The sequence below is a fragment of the Physella acuta genome, unplaced genomic scaffold (assembly GCF_028476545.2).
Source record: "Physella acuta isolate Inbredline_101_S28 unplaced genomic scaffold, ASM2847654v3 ptg000306l, whole genome shotgun sequence".
Classification (NCBI taxonomy): domain Eukaryota; kingdom Metazoa; phylum Mollusca; class Gastropoda; family Physidae; genus Physella; species Physella acuta.
In genome coordinates this window covers 133,595-150,000 of record NW_026731825.1, presented here as the reverse complement: position 1 = coordinate 150,000, position 16,406 = coordinate 133,595, and the positions used below count along the sequence as shown (strand labels likewise).

The following is a 16,406-nucleotide window of genomic DNA, read 5'->3' as shown; positions in this document are numbered from 1 at the left end:
GATAATATTCCTGGTCTAGATGTATATTATAATGATATTGACGTTGAATTTGAGAGTGAGACTGAACTCAGTGACATTGAAATTGACAGTGACAATGAAACTGTTCAAGTACGTTATGATGCACGTGGTGCCAAGGTCAAAGACTTGCCGAAACGAAAAAAAAAACTATTTACTGGTGCAAAACATGCAAGTTTTTCTTTGCATCGGGTCCGGCAGTGATAAGTGTTTTGAAAGTTATCACACACAAGTGGACTTCTGGCGATGAGCTAGTATGGCCAGGTATCAATAATAACAAAACAATTACTAAATGTAAATTGGTTTCTTCTATATTCTATTAAAACAATAATTACGTGTTCGTTTTATATACATTGTTCTGTTCATACATTGTAAACAAATAAAGAATTTCAGAATCTTTCTGCTTTGATGTTTGATCCTGAGTCTGGATACCAAATTTGGTCTGATTATCTCAAACGATTTAAAAGTTATAGGCAAAGTTAGAAGCAGATAAGTGAAAATTGGTTTCGCCCTGGGAGCTCAGGAAATAGGAGAAATTAGGCCAGGGAGGCGAGGGCTCAAAGGGTTAATATTCTTTTAAATAGAAAATAACACAAGATTGACACCAGGTTATTTCTGTAAAAATAAAAATAAATGTATATCTTTAAACTATAAACATTGCTTCAAGTTACAGATGTTAAACATCAATTACTCCCCGGACATTCCCCTCCGACATTACCCCCTGAGAGGGTTAGGGTTACGGCTAGGGGTAGGGCTGAGGCTAGGTATAGACTTCTAGGTAGAAGGGGGGGGGTGGGAGAATGTACTAGGGGGTAATATTCGGGGGAAGTAATGTCCTGTAGCCATTGAGCCTGATCTGACCGTATGCATTATGTTATCTGAAATAATACGCCTACTTTGTAATAAGCAACAGTGTTTAAAACATATAATACATTTTTAACTCATCGATATTATTTACTTTTAATTTCAATCCAAATTTAACGGCAAGTACAAATGTATAATTCAAACTAATATAAAAACAAATTTTATAAAACATCACGTGAGGTGTAGGCCTATATGTATTTGTTTGTCATGTCTATTTTTTGTATGCTGATGAAAATGCATTCCAAGTGTTATGAAGCTCTATGAATGAATCTTTCTTTAACTTATACTAGAAAGTATTACCTAGTGCAAGAACGGGAAAAAAAATTATGATAAATAATAGTACATGATACTTTATTAAATTAAATTATACTAAACTTCAAATACTCTAATACTAACCTCTCTCTTGCCAGTAATACATGTCCCCAAAATTCTCTGCAGATTAGACTACTTCTCACAATAAGCATATTTTATTAAGGAAATAAAAAAGACAAATACTCTCAATTAGTACAGTATACTGCCAATACAAACTTAACATTAAATGACATAATAAACACCCTTTACCTAATTATACGGTTAGACCATATGCATATTATATATATTATAAATACTATGACATTTGATTTATTTTTGTGTTACAGTACGTAAAATGTGTTTGTTAGTTAATTAATTTGTTCTGCCACACTTGCGGTCGAGTGTAAAATATTTTGGAAATTACACTTATGTGAATATTGCTCATTCTCAAAAGAGGATGTGTCCTGAAACCCATGGCGATAAATTTCCACGAAACGGTCAAGTACTGCGACAGCATCCGCAATGTTAAGTAATTGAGGCACTGACTGCTTTATCTTTGCTTGTGTAATAAATTGCAGCAAGCATTGCAGAATGCTTTCTTTTATTTAACTAGAAGTTATTTTTTTTTAAAAAAAAAGGTCAAAATGATCTTTTTTCTGAGCTTGATGATCATTGCAAAATTAACTTGGATCAATGGTAAAGTAGTAAATATGTTTTTCTTGCCTATCGCACAATACTTAATGTATATAATGTTCTGTTATTCTTTAATAGTTTGTTACATCTAAAATTGCCATTGACTTGCACCTTAATGTAATAAAATATAACATACAAACATCTATTCAGGAATTGACATGTCATTAGAGAGAGAACACTACACAGTGGCAAAATATTTATTTTGTGGCAAGTTACATTGTGTGGAGAATACAAGAGAAGATAATAGAATATCAGCTCTTGTTAACATGTCAGTGGATAATTTCAGTATATTAGAGGGGAAGATTATGTTGCACTTTTATAATTGATATATGTTAAATGTTTGCATGTTTTTTCCTCCCTAATAAATTGAATTGCAAGGCTTTTAAATAAATTAGTGTTGCCTTTTCAAACCTGACGTTTCATATGACAAGTTAAGAAGAATTCACCTATTTCTGTAATTTCGGCATATGAAGGAATAGTTTGGTCTACACTACGCCGAGCCGTCTAGCGCGCTAGTGTTTTTAAATGCTAAACTATAAATGTAACTATAACACAGTTCATTCCTAAATGGTGTGCCCCCCCCCCCCCCCCGCATTGTGTCTGGCGGCACAGAAAATTGGGAGGTAGGTGGTTTTTGGATGAATTGTGTGCGTAATTTTTCTTTGGAGTATCGACCTCTTTAGGGCTTTGCAACAGAATTAGTAGCCTTTTCCTCTACATTTCCTTAATGTTGGTTTATCTTCTATATATTCTTCTCTAAATCCTGTCTCCAATTAAATCTATGCGGATTTTTTTCCACAATGGTTACTTCTGGGTCCTGATAGTTGATGCCAAATATTTGTTTAAAAAGTAATCACTCCTTTGGAATAATAATAAATAATTTACACCTCCTTTTGAATCAGTTTCTGTATTGTGTAACTCTAGTGTTCTTCTTTGATGATGGTTTTATTCAAGTTTCTTTTAAAACTGTTCTTCAGGCGAGTATACATCAAATATTTTGTTCATGCGTGCATTGTATTTTTATACTAGTTATCCAAGTTATTGCTCTATGCAAACGTTTAGGCTTGTTTATTTTAGTTTTAACTTGACAGTCAGTTTTCTCTAACTCAAGACGTTTTCATATGGCTAAAAGCTTCTCTTGCCTTTTAATTCTGGCTTTTTTGTCTGCACCTCTCCGAGTTTTATTTTATTATTTATCCTGCCTTGGTCGTGGCAAATTTTATGTTTTAGATATATTTATCTTTCAGTTATACAGGAGAGATATTTATTTTTCATTTTTTCTATACGATTCTGTTTTTCTCCCTATAAACTTGCCTTTAGAGTTGTAGATATTTTGGTTGCTTTTTTTCCCTATTGTACTTATTATTGCTTGGGTGAGATAAGACGAGATATTCTACAAAGTCTTTGTCATCAAATTGTTATCAGTGAGTCCGTGGTATATACTTTCTTTTTTACTCTGTTGCAATTCTCATGATCCAATCTATGGCAAGATGGAACATCGCTAGCGACAATAGTCGACCAGTCTCATTCTTATCTTTATCGTTTTTTATGCGAAACTCTACACTTTAATTCCGTGTATGACTATGCATTTCTTTGATACGTTGCTCAATTATACCTGAGTATCAAAACAGCTTATGTGCCTTTCAACAAAGGATGTTGTTTATTTACTCGTGATAGCTCTATTCCGTTGAGTGGATTTTATCAACATACCATATTTTATCAACATACCATATTTTATCAACATACCATATTTTATCAGCATACCATATTTTATCAACATACCATATTTTATCAACATACCATATTTTATCAACATACCATATTTTATCAACATACCATATTTTATCAACATACCATATTTTATCAACATACCATATTTTATCAACATACCACTTTTTATCAACATACCATATTTTATCAACATACCATGTTGCAGATGACCAGCCTCACAATATTGTAAGACTATCTAAGATGTTATTAAATGCAGCGTTTAAACTTTAATTTGGAAGTTTACACGCGGTTTACTTACATTCATAAAGCGAGGAAGACAATATTGCTGAAAACGCTCTCATTTCATCGACTGAGGTCATTGAAATAGGTGAACTCTACTGCACCATTGACCAGAGATTCTTCTAGGCATGTATTCGGGGGCAAAGCCCCCCCCCCCCCCCCCGAATTTTTTTTACCGCACTTTCCCCCCACCGAACGAAATGAAATTTACATAATTTATATAGAAAATATATACTTGTAACAGTCTCCGCTCCCCCGAAGAAAGTTTACTACTCCTCCCCGAAGATTTCAAGTGCCCCCCCCCCCCCCGGAGAAAAAAGTCTGGAAGAAACGCTGCCATTGACCGTCAGGATCGCAAAACTGTTAACGGTTGTGCTTGTACAGTAAAACGAGTAAAGGATCCAGATATAAAGTGACATTTTTTGACAACAATAACGAAAAAAAAAGAATTCCCTCAAAATTACTGCATCGAAGTGCTACAAGTACACGATTGATGAAATATCTTATATAATTAATGGACCTTGTACAATCGATCAGCATATTATAATACCCGCAACGTATTCGCATAAACTGCATTTGATAACGGAACATCCTTAATATATTACTAACATGTCAGTATTATGTAGTATTACACTTATAATGGGTGTATATGTTGAAGTTGTGATAATTTATAAGATGCTCCAGAGATGTAAAGATGAAGTACGTGATGTGACCGTTTAAACGTTACAATATAGGCAGACTAGTCTTATGTTGCCAGAAATATTTTTTGTCTCAAGCTGACAGAAATGTAAAGCGGTCTTACAGAGATGAGAAGCAGTGGAGAACATCTGTGTGTGATCGATCTTTTGTCTATTGGAATTAAAGCAACATAAATGCTTTAACGATGGGATACATGTTTATTTAAAACTTATACTTATATAAAAAAATAACTTGCGGTGATAAAAAATTCTTTTCAAACAAACACATAGACATGATGGTAATTCGAGGGATATTTCTGCTTTTTGTTTCTCAATTTAAAGCAAACTTAGCCATATTTTATGCTTACAAGTTTTTATAAAATACTTATATATTTTCAGGACTTGACATTTCATTGGAAAGAGAATACTATATGGAGGGTAAACATTTATTCTGTGCCAAGTTACATTGTGTGGAGAACACAAGCGAAGATAATGAAATCTCAGCTCTTGTCAACATGTCAGTCTATAGGATCAGTGAATTAGAAGGGAAGATTGTGTTGGCGTCTGTATCAGAATCAGATTCAAGAGTTCGAGATTATAAAGTAAATGGATCAAAAGTTGATGGAAAATTTTCAAAGGTGTTTGGAGACTTGACTATGTCATTTACAAAAACTTCTGATTGTTTTAGTACTGTGTTTGGATGTGATGTGTATTACAAAAACAAAAGGGGTCTCGTTGAGAAGAAAGAGAAGAAAACAAAACCTGTTGACCAAGAAAATCGTAAGCCGTTGATGGTGATGACCTTAGAGGCTAAAACTCCAGAGTTTGATAAAACTATTGATAGAATGTCAGAGTTTCTGAAAACTTTTCAATATTCTGAACTGTTAAACAGTGCTGACTTGAAGATGAATTTACAGTTTTCAACAGACGATAGACGTTCTAACCAGACTGTTAGTCAAATAAATCATAGAAGAGAGTTACCGGTGGAAGAAAGAGTTGACAACTTAGTTAATCTTACAAATGCGTTGGAAAGTAGATTGAATAGCTTGTTAGTTGCTCAAGAATCTAAAACTCAGAGACTTGAAAACACAATTAACAACATAACAAATGGATACAAGGACGTTAAGAACCAATTGGACATACAAAATAAAACTAATCAAGAGCTTGCGCAGTTTAAAAATTACTTAAATGAAAACTTACTAAAAACAATTCAACAGATGGAAGCAAACAATAAAACACTTGAAATATACAATAGATCAACACAAGACGTTCAAAATCTTTACATCGCTTTAAAAAACCAATTGGAGAAACTGAACTACAGTGTGATTAATGTATCATTAAGTTTGTCTCAAAATTCAAATGAAAAGAAACATCTGACTAAAAACATTCAAGATTTAAAAATAGATTTATTAAACGTGACTAAGCAAAACATTGAAAATAGCAATTCGATTTTGGAACAACGTCAAAATGTACGCATTCAGCAACTGGAAGAAAGCAACAAATTACTGTCTGAAACACTTAAAGATTTAAACGCCAACATGGCGAAGACTAACACATCCATACAAAATCTGATTAAGAAATCAGCTCAAATAAGTGTCTTATTCAATAGATTAAATGGATTTGAAAACGTACGTTAAAATTTATATATATATAAATAAATAAATAAATATATATATATATATATATATATATATATATATATGTGTGTGTGTGTGTGTGTGTGTGTGTTAACATATATAAGTGTGTATGCTTTCTTCTTAGTTGTGTGTATCTGTGTAATGTTTTGGTAGGCGGTAACTTTGATATAGATAAGACCATATATTTATTAAAATAAAGTAACGAAATGTTTACCCCGTGTGATGTAAACACATATATCTTCAATTTATTACATTTTTACCTATACTAAATAAAATATTTGAAATTTTTTTTTACTCTAGTTAAAATGTGCCAACATGAACGATCGTGTTTTGGCAGATATGATAGAGGCTGGAGTAGCTGTCCGCAGACCATTGTGTGATAACAAAACTGACGGTGGTGGATGGATTATTATACAGGTTATTTTGTCCTATAAATCATCCTAACCAATTATCAAATTTTATATATCCTATATTTTTCTGACAGTTTTGATGAATTTATTCAACTGAAAACACGTTTATAATACTCAATAATAGTTTAGCTATTTCCTAAATAATGTAAAACAAATAATATTTGAACGACTTTCGCTGTGTTTTTACTATATATTGTTTGTTTATTTGAAATTATGTTTTTGGTAGTTGTATCGACATCAAGAGACACCATCTCTAGTAATATTTCATTCTTTAGGGGATTTTTCGAGAGAAAACTGATTTGTAGTCTAGTTTATTTTTTGTTGCAATAACTAATGTAAGAAATTTGAAATAAATAGAGAAATTCAGACTTTGTGTTAGATAAAGATTGTGTTCAGTGTACATTTATTGCATTTTATTAATGTGCAGGAAAGTCCTTTTTTGCTGTATGTTTAAAAGTTGAGCTTTATTTGTTTTGGAGTTTGAACAGAAGCAAACGTTAAAGGGGCTATCTGGTGATTTTGTAGCTGGTTTGTTATATAATATAACAATATAGTAAAGATTCCTCTTTAGACCTAACGATCCATTGGTCACATGAAGTGGAGTTCATTTTTCTTGACCTCGGCATGTAAAGGGATTATGTGGTCAGCACTATGCCCAGCCGTCTTTACTTTCCTTTATTCTAATAACTTAACCAGGTTTCGAACTCTAAGCTTTCGGGTTAGCAGTCTAGCGCTTTACCGCTAGGCCACGCCGTCTCATTATAATATAACAATAATCTTGATTAATTTTATAGATAATTAAGCCTTTGAATAAAGTAAATCAACTCCCTTAGCCGTTGTTTTACCACTACCGTTATTTCTTACATAAGCATTTTGATTTCTTAAAACATTGGATGGTTATAACACTTACGTAAAATAAAAACATAATTAATGTACAGAATTAATCATACTTACTTCTTAAACTTTATTTTAGCATTGTCGTTATTTCTTTCAGAGACGTATCAAAGGTGATGTGAACTTTACAAGAACTTGGAACTATTATAAAAATGGATTTGGTTCAACATCTGGAGACTTTTGGATCGGAAATGATGTAATTTCAAAATTGACAGATTTGGTAAGGAAATAATGGCTGCTTAAAAACCATGCATGGAAACGGAATTCTGTACTAAAACATTACGAAGTAACACTTATTAATGTGTTTTAGGGAACTGTGTTAATTTTATTGTAACCCACACGCACTGCACGATGTAGATGTTATCACGTAATTTCTAATTCTTAAAGAAATCACTTTATTCGATACAACTATACACTAGCTTGTGAGTTTAGATGTTTGATAACTGTTTCAAAAAACATGGGGTCTTTTTAACATCAATTTCTTAATTTGATCCTAATTTATTTAACTTGATTTTCAACGAATTATCTAATTTAAAATTTAGTACTAGCACTGACAATTAAATACATTTGCAGTAACTAATATGACACTGGTAATTACGTATGAAACACGCTTTTTTTGGTAAATGTGATTTTTATATAATTTACAACAGCAAAAATTATCTGATATAAACTATATTACACCATCTCAATTGACACAGCTTGCACATATAAAGGAAGTCTATTAACGAAAAAAACATTTTATTCTCCTTTCGATAATCACAAGTCTTTTACAATTTATCGCAAGATATCACATTATTCATATTATTATATGATCTCTGAATTGTAGATGAAATATACCTTATTTTTTTCAATATCTCAACGCTAGATTTTAGCGTTCTTGATTTCATTGGTCTTTAATTACCCTCAAGTTATATTCCTCTATCATTTCCTTATATTAACTACCCTGTAAATTAAACCCACTCAACAAATAACTGCAATAGGTCACTAACCCATTTTATTATTTAACGGACACAAGTATAAAAAGAGATGGATAAAAAGTTAGCAATAGGTAAAACTTGGGGTTGTGAACAAGAGCTGGATAGATATTGTAATATGTTGGAATTTAAATGAGGGGACAGTAATTACATAACTAGGGTAATACTAAGTTTTAGAGGAGAGGGTATTATTGACTAGCAGTGAATAACTGATTAGATAAGTGAAGGATATTGTACTACAATTGGCAGTCATACTTTTGTTTAGTCTAGATATTTCTCGTAAGAAAATATATTGAAATTGATGTGTCACCATCAGTGGAGGAACTCGAAAAAAAGACTCCCCCGCAAAAAGTTTTTGTAGCCCGTTTCAATCAATTTTAAATTATCTATTTCCTGAGTGATTTAAACTATTTCATAGCGATGTATATCCACCCTGAGATAACAACCCTGAAAAAATTATGTCCAAACTCAATTCAGGCCTGGTGTAATCGAGTTTTATAAATACAGTAACTTCACACACCATTTAGGTAGATATTTACAAGGTAGTTAAAGTGAAGCAAAGAGTATAATAAATAAATAGATACATAAGTAAATAAATACGTAAAATACATTGGGGTTTAAACACGTTGGTTCAAAAAGTGGACAAAGGCTAGTTTATAACATTTTACCAATAAACGAAGTTGAAAATTATAACATACTAGCGTACCCGACCCCCGCGCGTTGCCGCGGGGCTAGAAGAAAGTCTGACGAAATATATTAGAAGGATAGCACCAATGCATTACCAATCATATGTTCTTAGACGCGTCACCTTGTTTTCTAAAACTGTGTTATTTAAATGTTAACAATGTCTGCGCTTGGATAATAATTATCGGGACACGGGTTTTCCTACACTACCGCATGAAAACCTTAAGTGTATATTAATCACTCACCGAAATAATTAGTTAGAACACACTTTGGTGACCACCCATATGTCAGGGACGTAGAGGGGCGCTCTCAGGAGCCCCCACCACCAGATTACGCTACCGCAGAGGCGCAGCGTAAGGCCCCTGGCTCCTTAAAACTAACATGCGCCATCGTGCTCATAGGATAACCCAGCGTGTAAACAATGATGCAGATTTCGTCATTCGCTAAAGTGACACAAATGAACAGGATTTTTTTCTTTAACACATACAAAAATTATTTGACGTGTTTTCAACATTAGTTTGACTGATGCAATATGGTAGCGTTACTAATGGTCTATTATTAGATGCTCGGTCTCATTTTCGGCCTGGATCGTCTAATAATAGATGCTTATTGCATCATTCGCAAAGTGACGAAACTCTACAGTAGGTTCCTCATATTCAAACAGTTATTTTTTCATCTTTCGCAAGGTGACGAAACTGTACAGGATTTCCTCGCGTTACAAAGTTATTTTTAGAAGCCTGTTGTAGTTTTACCGCCGAATATAGTAGTAGCCTACCCCTTACTCGCTATGCAGGACGCTCGATTAACGGATGCTAAGTGCCAACTTAGTCGCTCTAAAACTCTGGGCGCCAAACCGTGTATTGACGAAAGTTGTACCCTATATGGCGCAGAAATATTCTCGGGAGTATTCTCATCTAGTCCCTAAAGTTTCATGGCACTCGGATAAACCGCATCCGAGTTTTATTTTTTATATACAGTGTATAGAGAAAAAAATCGCTCCCCCCCCCGGTGGTGCGCCGCCCTTGCAATATTAAACAATATTTTTTGCAGAACCCTACCATTGAGTGATCTAATCATCTCCCTAAAGTTTCATGATACACGGATGAACGGTGTGAAAACTAAATTTTATAAACCGTATATAGAGAAAAATCGCAGCCGCCCGTGGCGCCGCCCTTGCGAAATTAATAAAGGTTTTTTTTTACAGAACCCTTCCCTGAATTGTTCTAATCAACTCCCCCAAAGTCTCATGGCTATCGGATAACGGTGTCATTCAAAATCGACTTTTATTTTTATATACCGTAAATAGAGAAAAATCGGACCTCCCGTGGCGCCGCCCTTGCGAAATAATTTTTTTTTTACAGAACCCTTCCCTAGAGTGGTATAATGAACTTCCTAAAGTCTCATGACTATTGGATGAACGATGCCAAACCAAAATCGACTTTTATTTTTATATACCGTATATAGAAAAAAGCAAATCGCGCATTGACGTGGTGCCACCCCTGCAAATTTGAAATATTTTTTTTCGCAGGAACCTCCCCAGGAATATTCTCAACAACTTCCTAAAGTTTTATGCCTATTGGATGAACGGTGTCACTGCAAATCACTTTTATTATTTTTATATACCGTATATTGAGAAAAATCGGACCCTCCCGTGGCGCCGCCCTTGCGAAATTAAAAATCATTTTTTTTTACAGAACCCTTCCCTTGAGTGGTATAATGAACTCCCCAAAGTCTCATGGCTATTGGATGAACGATGCCAAACCAAAATCGACTTTTATTTTTATATACCGTATATAGAAAAAAACAAATCGCGCCCTGTCGGGGCGCCACCCCTGCGAATTCGAATTTTTTTTTTTTCGCAGAAACCTCCACAGGAATATTCTCAACTATTTCCCAAAGTTTCACGGCGATGTGATGAGAGGTGTAGTAATGCATAAAGGACAAACAGACACACACACACACACAAACATACATTGCTTTTTATATATATAGATAGTAGAATAGTCGAAAACAAAGTTATTTACGTTGATTTAATCCCATATTGTACAATAAACATATTAAATGCAAGAAAAGAAAAAAAAATCAAGATTCAAACGAATAGAAGCTAATGCGTTGAGTGAGATTGTTGGAGTAGGTAAAAGTAATATGGGGGTATCCGGGTTAAGGATTATGTGGGTAGAGGGGGCGGGTCGCGGTGGCTGACGAAGCGTAAATAGAGTGGATGTGTGGGTTTAAGGCGAGCCAGGCGTTTATGTTAGTTTAACGTTTAAATTTGTAACATGGTGAAAAATAAAACAATGGCTGGTTGAAATATATACAGTTCGCATGGTGTGTGTATTTACCATTTGTAAAACTAAGTAAAATAGTCAACACACATAATTGTTTTACATAAATTTCGTCACAATGTGTACACTAGCAGATACAAAAGAAAACAAAAACAACACAAACAAATCAAAGCTGATGTTGGGTTGGGTGGGGGCGTGGTGTGGTCGTTGGGGGGGGGGGGGGGGTTACCGAAAATGTTGGAGTGTTAGTGATTGAGTGGGAGGGGGTAAAGTGTGGTGCTTAAGGGTCGATGTGCATAGTCGTAGCTATGATTATTTGACTGCTTAGTACCGACATGTTTTGGGTGGGTATGTGTGAAGCTATAATGATGTGTGAGGATACGGTGGAGTTTTAAAAGTCAAAAATTGGTTTGCAGTGTTTTCATGAAAGAATTTGAATAGTTTCGTACATGTTAATAAAGGCTTTTAGGAATTTAAACTGTATGTGAAAAGAGGTGGTCTATGGGGGTGGGGTGAGGAGATAGACGGATGGGGTCATAGGGTCATGTAAGCTGTGGACCAATGGACAGTAGATATAAAATACTATTAAATTAGTGTTAAAACATATCATTACAATGTTTGTTTGAATGGTATGTAAATAAAACCGATACAAAAAAGGAGCAATAGAAACCATATTCATACAGAATAAATTTTACGAAAAGAGATGGGGGCATGGGGTTGTGGGGGTGGGGTCATGGGTGCAAAAACATCAGAAATGGGAGGGATTGGTGAGACACCAGAGGCGGTGATGCGTATCTAAGGTGTTGTGATCAAGAAACTCGGAAGCTAAGAGTTAAATGTATATTGCCCAACCGTAAACCTTATACATTCGATGTTGTAAACGAGTTTAGTATTAAGCCGCCCTAGAGGTTGTATACTGATCGAGAAAAAAATACGATGCTCTTTTAGACACGCTCTGCATTCCTACCATAATGTAGGCTACAACTTGACTTAAATGCATTGCTGAGGTGGAGATAGCCAAATAAAATTCAAGAATTGAACGATGAAGATATATGACAAATATGAGCGGAAGAATGTATTGAATCTGGCTAAAACTGTTAATGGGCTGTTGAAAAAGGGGATACATAGATAATGGATAATATAAGCTGCAAATGTGGAGATACGTAGTGAATGCAAAGTCTTGAAATTTCTGCAATTAATATAGCATACAATTGTTTACAGTTACTAATACATTCATGTTGATAATTTTATTTAATCTTTATATCGATTGGACTGTGCGTCTGGTGTACACACGTCACTGAAATGCACATTTAAATCATCAGTAATGGCATTGACTATTTAAAATACATTTAAATGGACCTAGATTAAGTAGCGTGCTATTTAAATGGCGAATGCATCCTAATGTATTTCGTTGAGTTTTTAAATTTTACAAAACAATAGCTAACAAACGAAACAAATACTAAATATCTTCACTTGATATGACGAAGGTGCATTTACTGCACATGCAGTATGTTAATAGATTAATAAATTAACAAAGGGTGTTTTTATTTTTATCGGGGAAAAAACTAAGTGTCTTGACCCGTTTATTTCAGAAGTGTTTATTAGATAAACGAAATACAGATTAGTTAGATATTTTAGGAAGGGTAACACAGCTTATATACTAAAGATCGTGGTTATGTAACGAAACAGTTTTATTCCACACCCTCCCGCCTGCCCTCACCTTAATTCTATTAACCCCATTACACAACATAGGCATACATATAGAGATACAAATAAGATACGTTGTAAGATTTAGAATTAGGGCTATTGAGCTTATCAAAAGAAGGAAAAGTACATAAGTAATATATATTGTAAAGCAGATGGGTTTACTAACCGCGAGCGTGTTACAACGGCAGGCAATGTAAGGTGATTAATGAAAAGGAGGGAGTTCTAGAATAGCCATACATAAATTAAATATAAATTGTATTTCTTGTAAGGGAATATATTTTTAAGTTGTAATGTAAGCAGGCAATAGATAATGTAATATTTCCTTTCTCAACAGTCGTCTTTTGTTTTAATGATGGGGTAGATACAGGAACTATCAAAATAAGTTTATGCAATATTTTCTTTTTACATAGAACGTTTTCAAGCAATGTGTGTATTATTGTAATGATGTGGTTTGGAAAATTGTGTATATTGTTTATAGATTTTCGTTACGTTTTTTAATCAATATGTATAATTATCATATAGTATAGAGGGAACAATACTTACAATATTTCAAACACAATGCAATATCTAAACATTTCTAATTTTTTGTCTAATACAGGGTTATAACGAACTCAGATTTGACATGAAGTATAAAGGTAAAGACTACTACGCTGTGTACAAAGGTTTTAAGGTAGAAAATGAAGCAGCAAAGTATAAGATGAGCCTCACGTCATTCAGTGGTGGGAATGTTGAAGACAAGTTTAGTTATCACAACGGCATGAAGTTTACAACCATTGACACTGATAACGATGTGTGGTCAGATGGAAACTGTGCTGTAGACTGGAGAGGTGGTTGGTGGTATGGTGCTTGTTACGATGTTAACGTCAACGGTGAATGGGCGAGTCGTGTTGCAGATAAAGGAATTCATTGGGTTACTATTACACGCTCGTCTGACTCTCTAGACTTTGTTGAGATGAAACTTCGCTGAATGTAAACAACCCGAAAACAATGCTATGGTAAAATAATGGATATACAGTAATCAAATTATTTAAAAAATCTTGAAGAACATAAGCAACATTACATATATTAAAATAAATAGATGTAAACATTTAACTAAGGCAATATTTTCTTGATGGTGAATATACATAAGGAGTTTAAAATTAACGAACATTAAACCAAACATTTTATTTTAAATAAACCGGGAGTGATCTCCCCTAAACTTTCTTGAATATTCTAATATAACTCTACGTGGGATGTCAACTCGGAATATAGACATGATTTTTGTTTACTTAATTTTTTAAAAATAGAATAGAATCTAGTAGAAAAAAGAACTGCGCAACAAGCGAATGTCAAATAAAGATGTGCATAACAGTGCGCAATATTATTAGTATTTTATTAATTTACATGCGTTTTTTGAGAAATCGGAAAAAGTGTAAATTAGTACTTCCGGTCAACGGAAATTACTCAAAATTTAAAAGAAGGTAGAGAATTGGATCTTTTACTTACATGTGAAATTTCATTTATCTATCTGAAATAGTACGCAAGTTATAGGCTTTTGAAAAATTCAAAGTAGAAAAATTACCACTTCCGGTTATCGGAAATCACTCACAAGGTGATAAGGATCTACGATTTTGATAAAATACTAATATATGAAAAATTTCATCAACCTAGCTGTACCAGTACTCAAGTTTTTTTTTTTTTATACACGGAAAGACACACACATACACACACACACAGATACACAGATATACGGACAAGATTGCAAAATTATGTTTTCCGTATCTGTGAGGTGTAAAATTATTTTTGCACGATTACAAGACTTTCTCTATACTTCGTATATACGGGAAAGTAAAAATGATTTTAAAAACTACAACAGAGTTTGTTTTGCTATTATGATGTAATAAAGTCATATATGCAGTAATCTAGAATTGAAATTCCTCATAGATTGACTGTGTGTGTTAGCCATTAAAACAGGAAAAAAACGACTATGATGTTGTCATTTATTTCTTGCATATTCATAACTAGACTAGTAGTGTAGTTGTCATCTACCACTATATCTTTAATTAGCTATTTACTCGGATCATGTGTAGTTTAACCCTAATAACGTGTGTAATGTTTGTGTAATTTTTTCAATAATATTTTTTTCACATAGTTTTTCGAAAGATATATATGCCATCCAAAGTCACATAAAGTAGATAGTAACTGTTAATTTGGTGTCTGTAAAGATTTGTATTATAAAGTCATATAGTAGAATAAAAATAGATTATTTAAGTAAATCCCATGTTTAAGTAGTTAATATTTTATCTATTGTATCTCATAACAAGCATGTTTGTTTATTAAGAAATCTCTACTATCACATATAAGTACATATTAGTACAAAATAAAAATTTTAATTCTGAATATGTTTGTATTACTGAGATTGGAATATTCTTTTATTATCGTTTTCAAGGTATATAACCATACTCTCACAAATCAAGTGGGTAATTTTAATTGTTATCTCCCGTGAACAAATGTGTTTGTGTTCCACACCATAGGCTAGAGAAATTTCCAATTACCTAAATTTATAATTGTATTTATTTAGTATGTTTACATGGACACAATTAATGGAAAGCAATTATATGCATTTATTTACTTCTTTATTATAACGCCCACTTAATTTTAATATCAAGCCTCCCTTTGTGTAGTTTAAGGAATTGTTTGGTTTTTATATAATTTCAAATACATCCGTTTATTCAACTTATGGTTAATTTGTTATTTCATTTGTTTTGTTTTTTTTTTTTGTTTGTTTTTTGAACACATAATAAAATCTTCTGAATTATCAAACATATGATAACTGTCGTTATTTTTTTATGTGATGAAGGCAATAAGGACCAAGGCTAATTGTACTGCGTAAATGAGTCCACACAGCTACGATGGTACTTTACTCACGTTATGGAACGTACACATTGACCAAGTTTTACCTACTCATGTCGAGATTACAGAAACATGTTAACTCTATATAATTGTACTGTTTTTAGTTTGTGATCCTAGGATAAATCAATAACTTTATTAACTTAATGTTTCCATTTCTATCAGCATTTTGTCATACAAGATTCAACTTCTGATGTGGTATGTAAATCCTGTAAGCTTGTCAGTTCCTCTAACGTGAATGTTTTCAATACAGGTCAGACCTTCCGACACCAGACCACTGCTGACAAGATTTTACCTTAATGTTATTTTTGGTATTAGCTCGAGTATTAGCTTTATTTTGTTTTATCTCTGGTCCTAGCTAAAAGTTAATTTTAGC

The 16,406-nt window shown here is 33.3% G+C and overlaps 1 protein-coding gene across 2 annotated transcripts in view; it reads left to right on the top strand.

Annotated features, from left to right (window-relative positions):
- The window catches only part of LOC131939980 (fibroleukin-like), a 41,063-nt gene extending 25,245 nt beyond the window's left edge, over window positions 1-15,818 (top strand). Inside the window, exons 1-5 of one of the 2 annotated variants that reach the window (XM_059298509.1) lie at window positions 1,741-1,866; window positions 4,950-6,178; window positions 6,488-6,604; window positions 7,592-7,711; window positions 13,740-15,818. In XM_059298509.1, the coding sequence (XP_059154492.1) occupies window positions 1,815-1,866; window positions 4,950-6,178; window positions 6,488-6,604; window positions 7,592-7,711; window positions 13,740-14,108 (1,887 nt within the window). In that variant the 5' untranslated portion in view covers window positions 1,741-1,814 and the 3' untranslated portion in view covers window positions 14,109-15,818. Of the gene's footprint in view, window positions 1-1,740; window positions 1,867-4,949; window positions 6,179-6,487; window positions 6,605-7,591; window positions 7,712-13,739 lie in introns of those variants that run through there. The other variant, XM_059298508.1, reaches the window with a different exon arrangement.
- The last annotated feature ends 588 nt before the right edge of the window (window positions 15,819-16,406 follow it).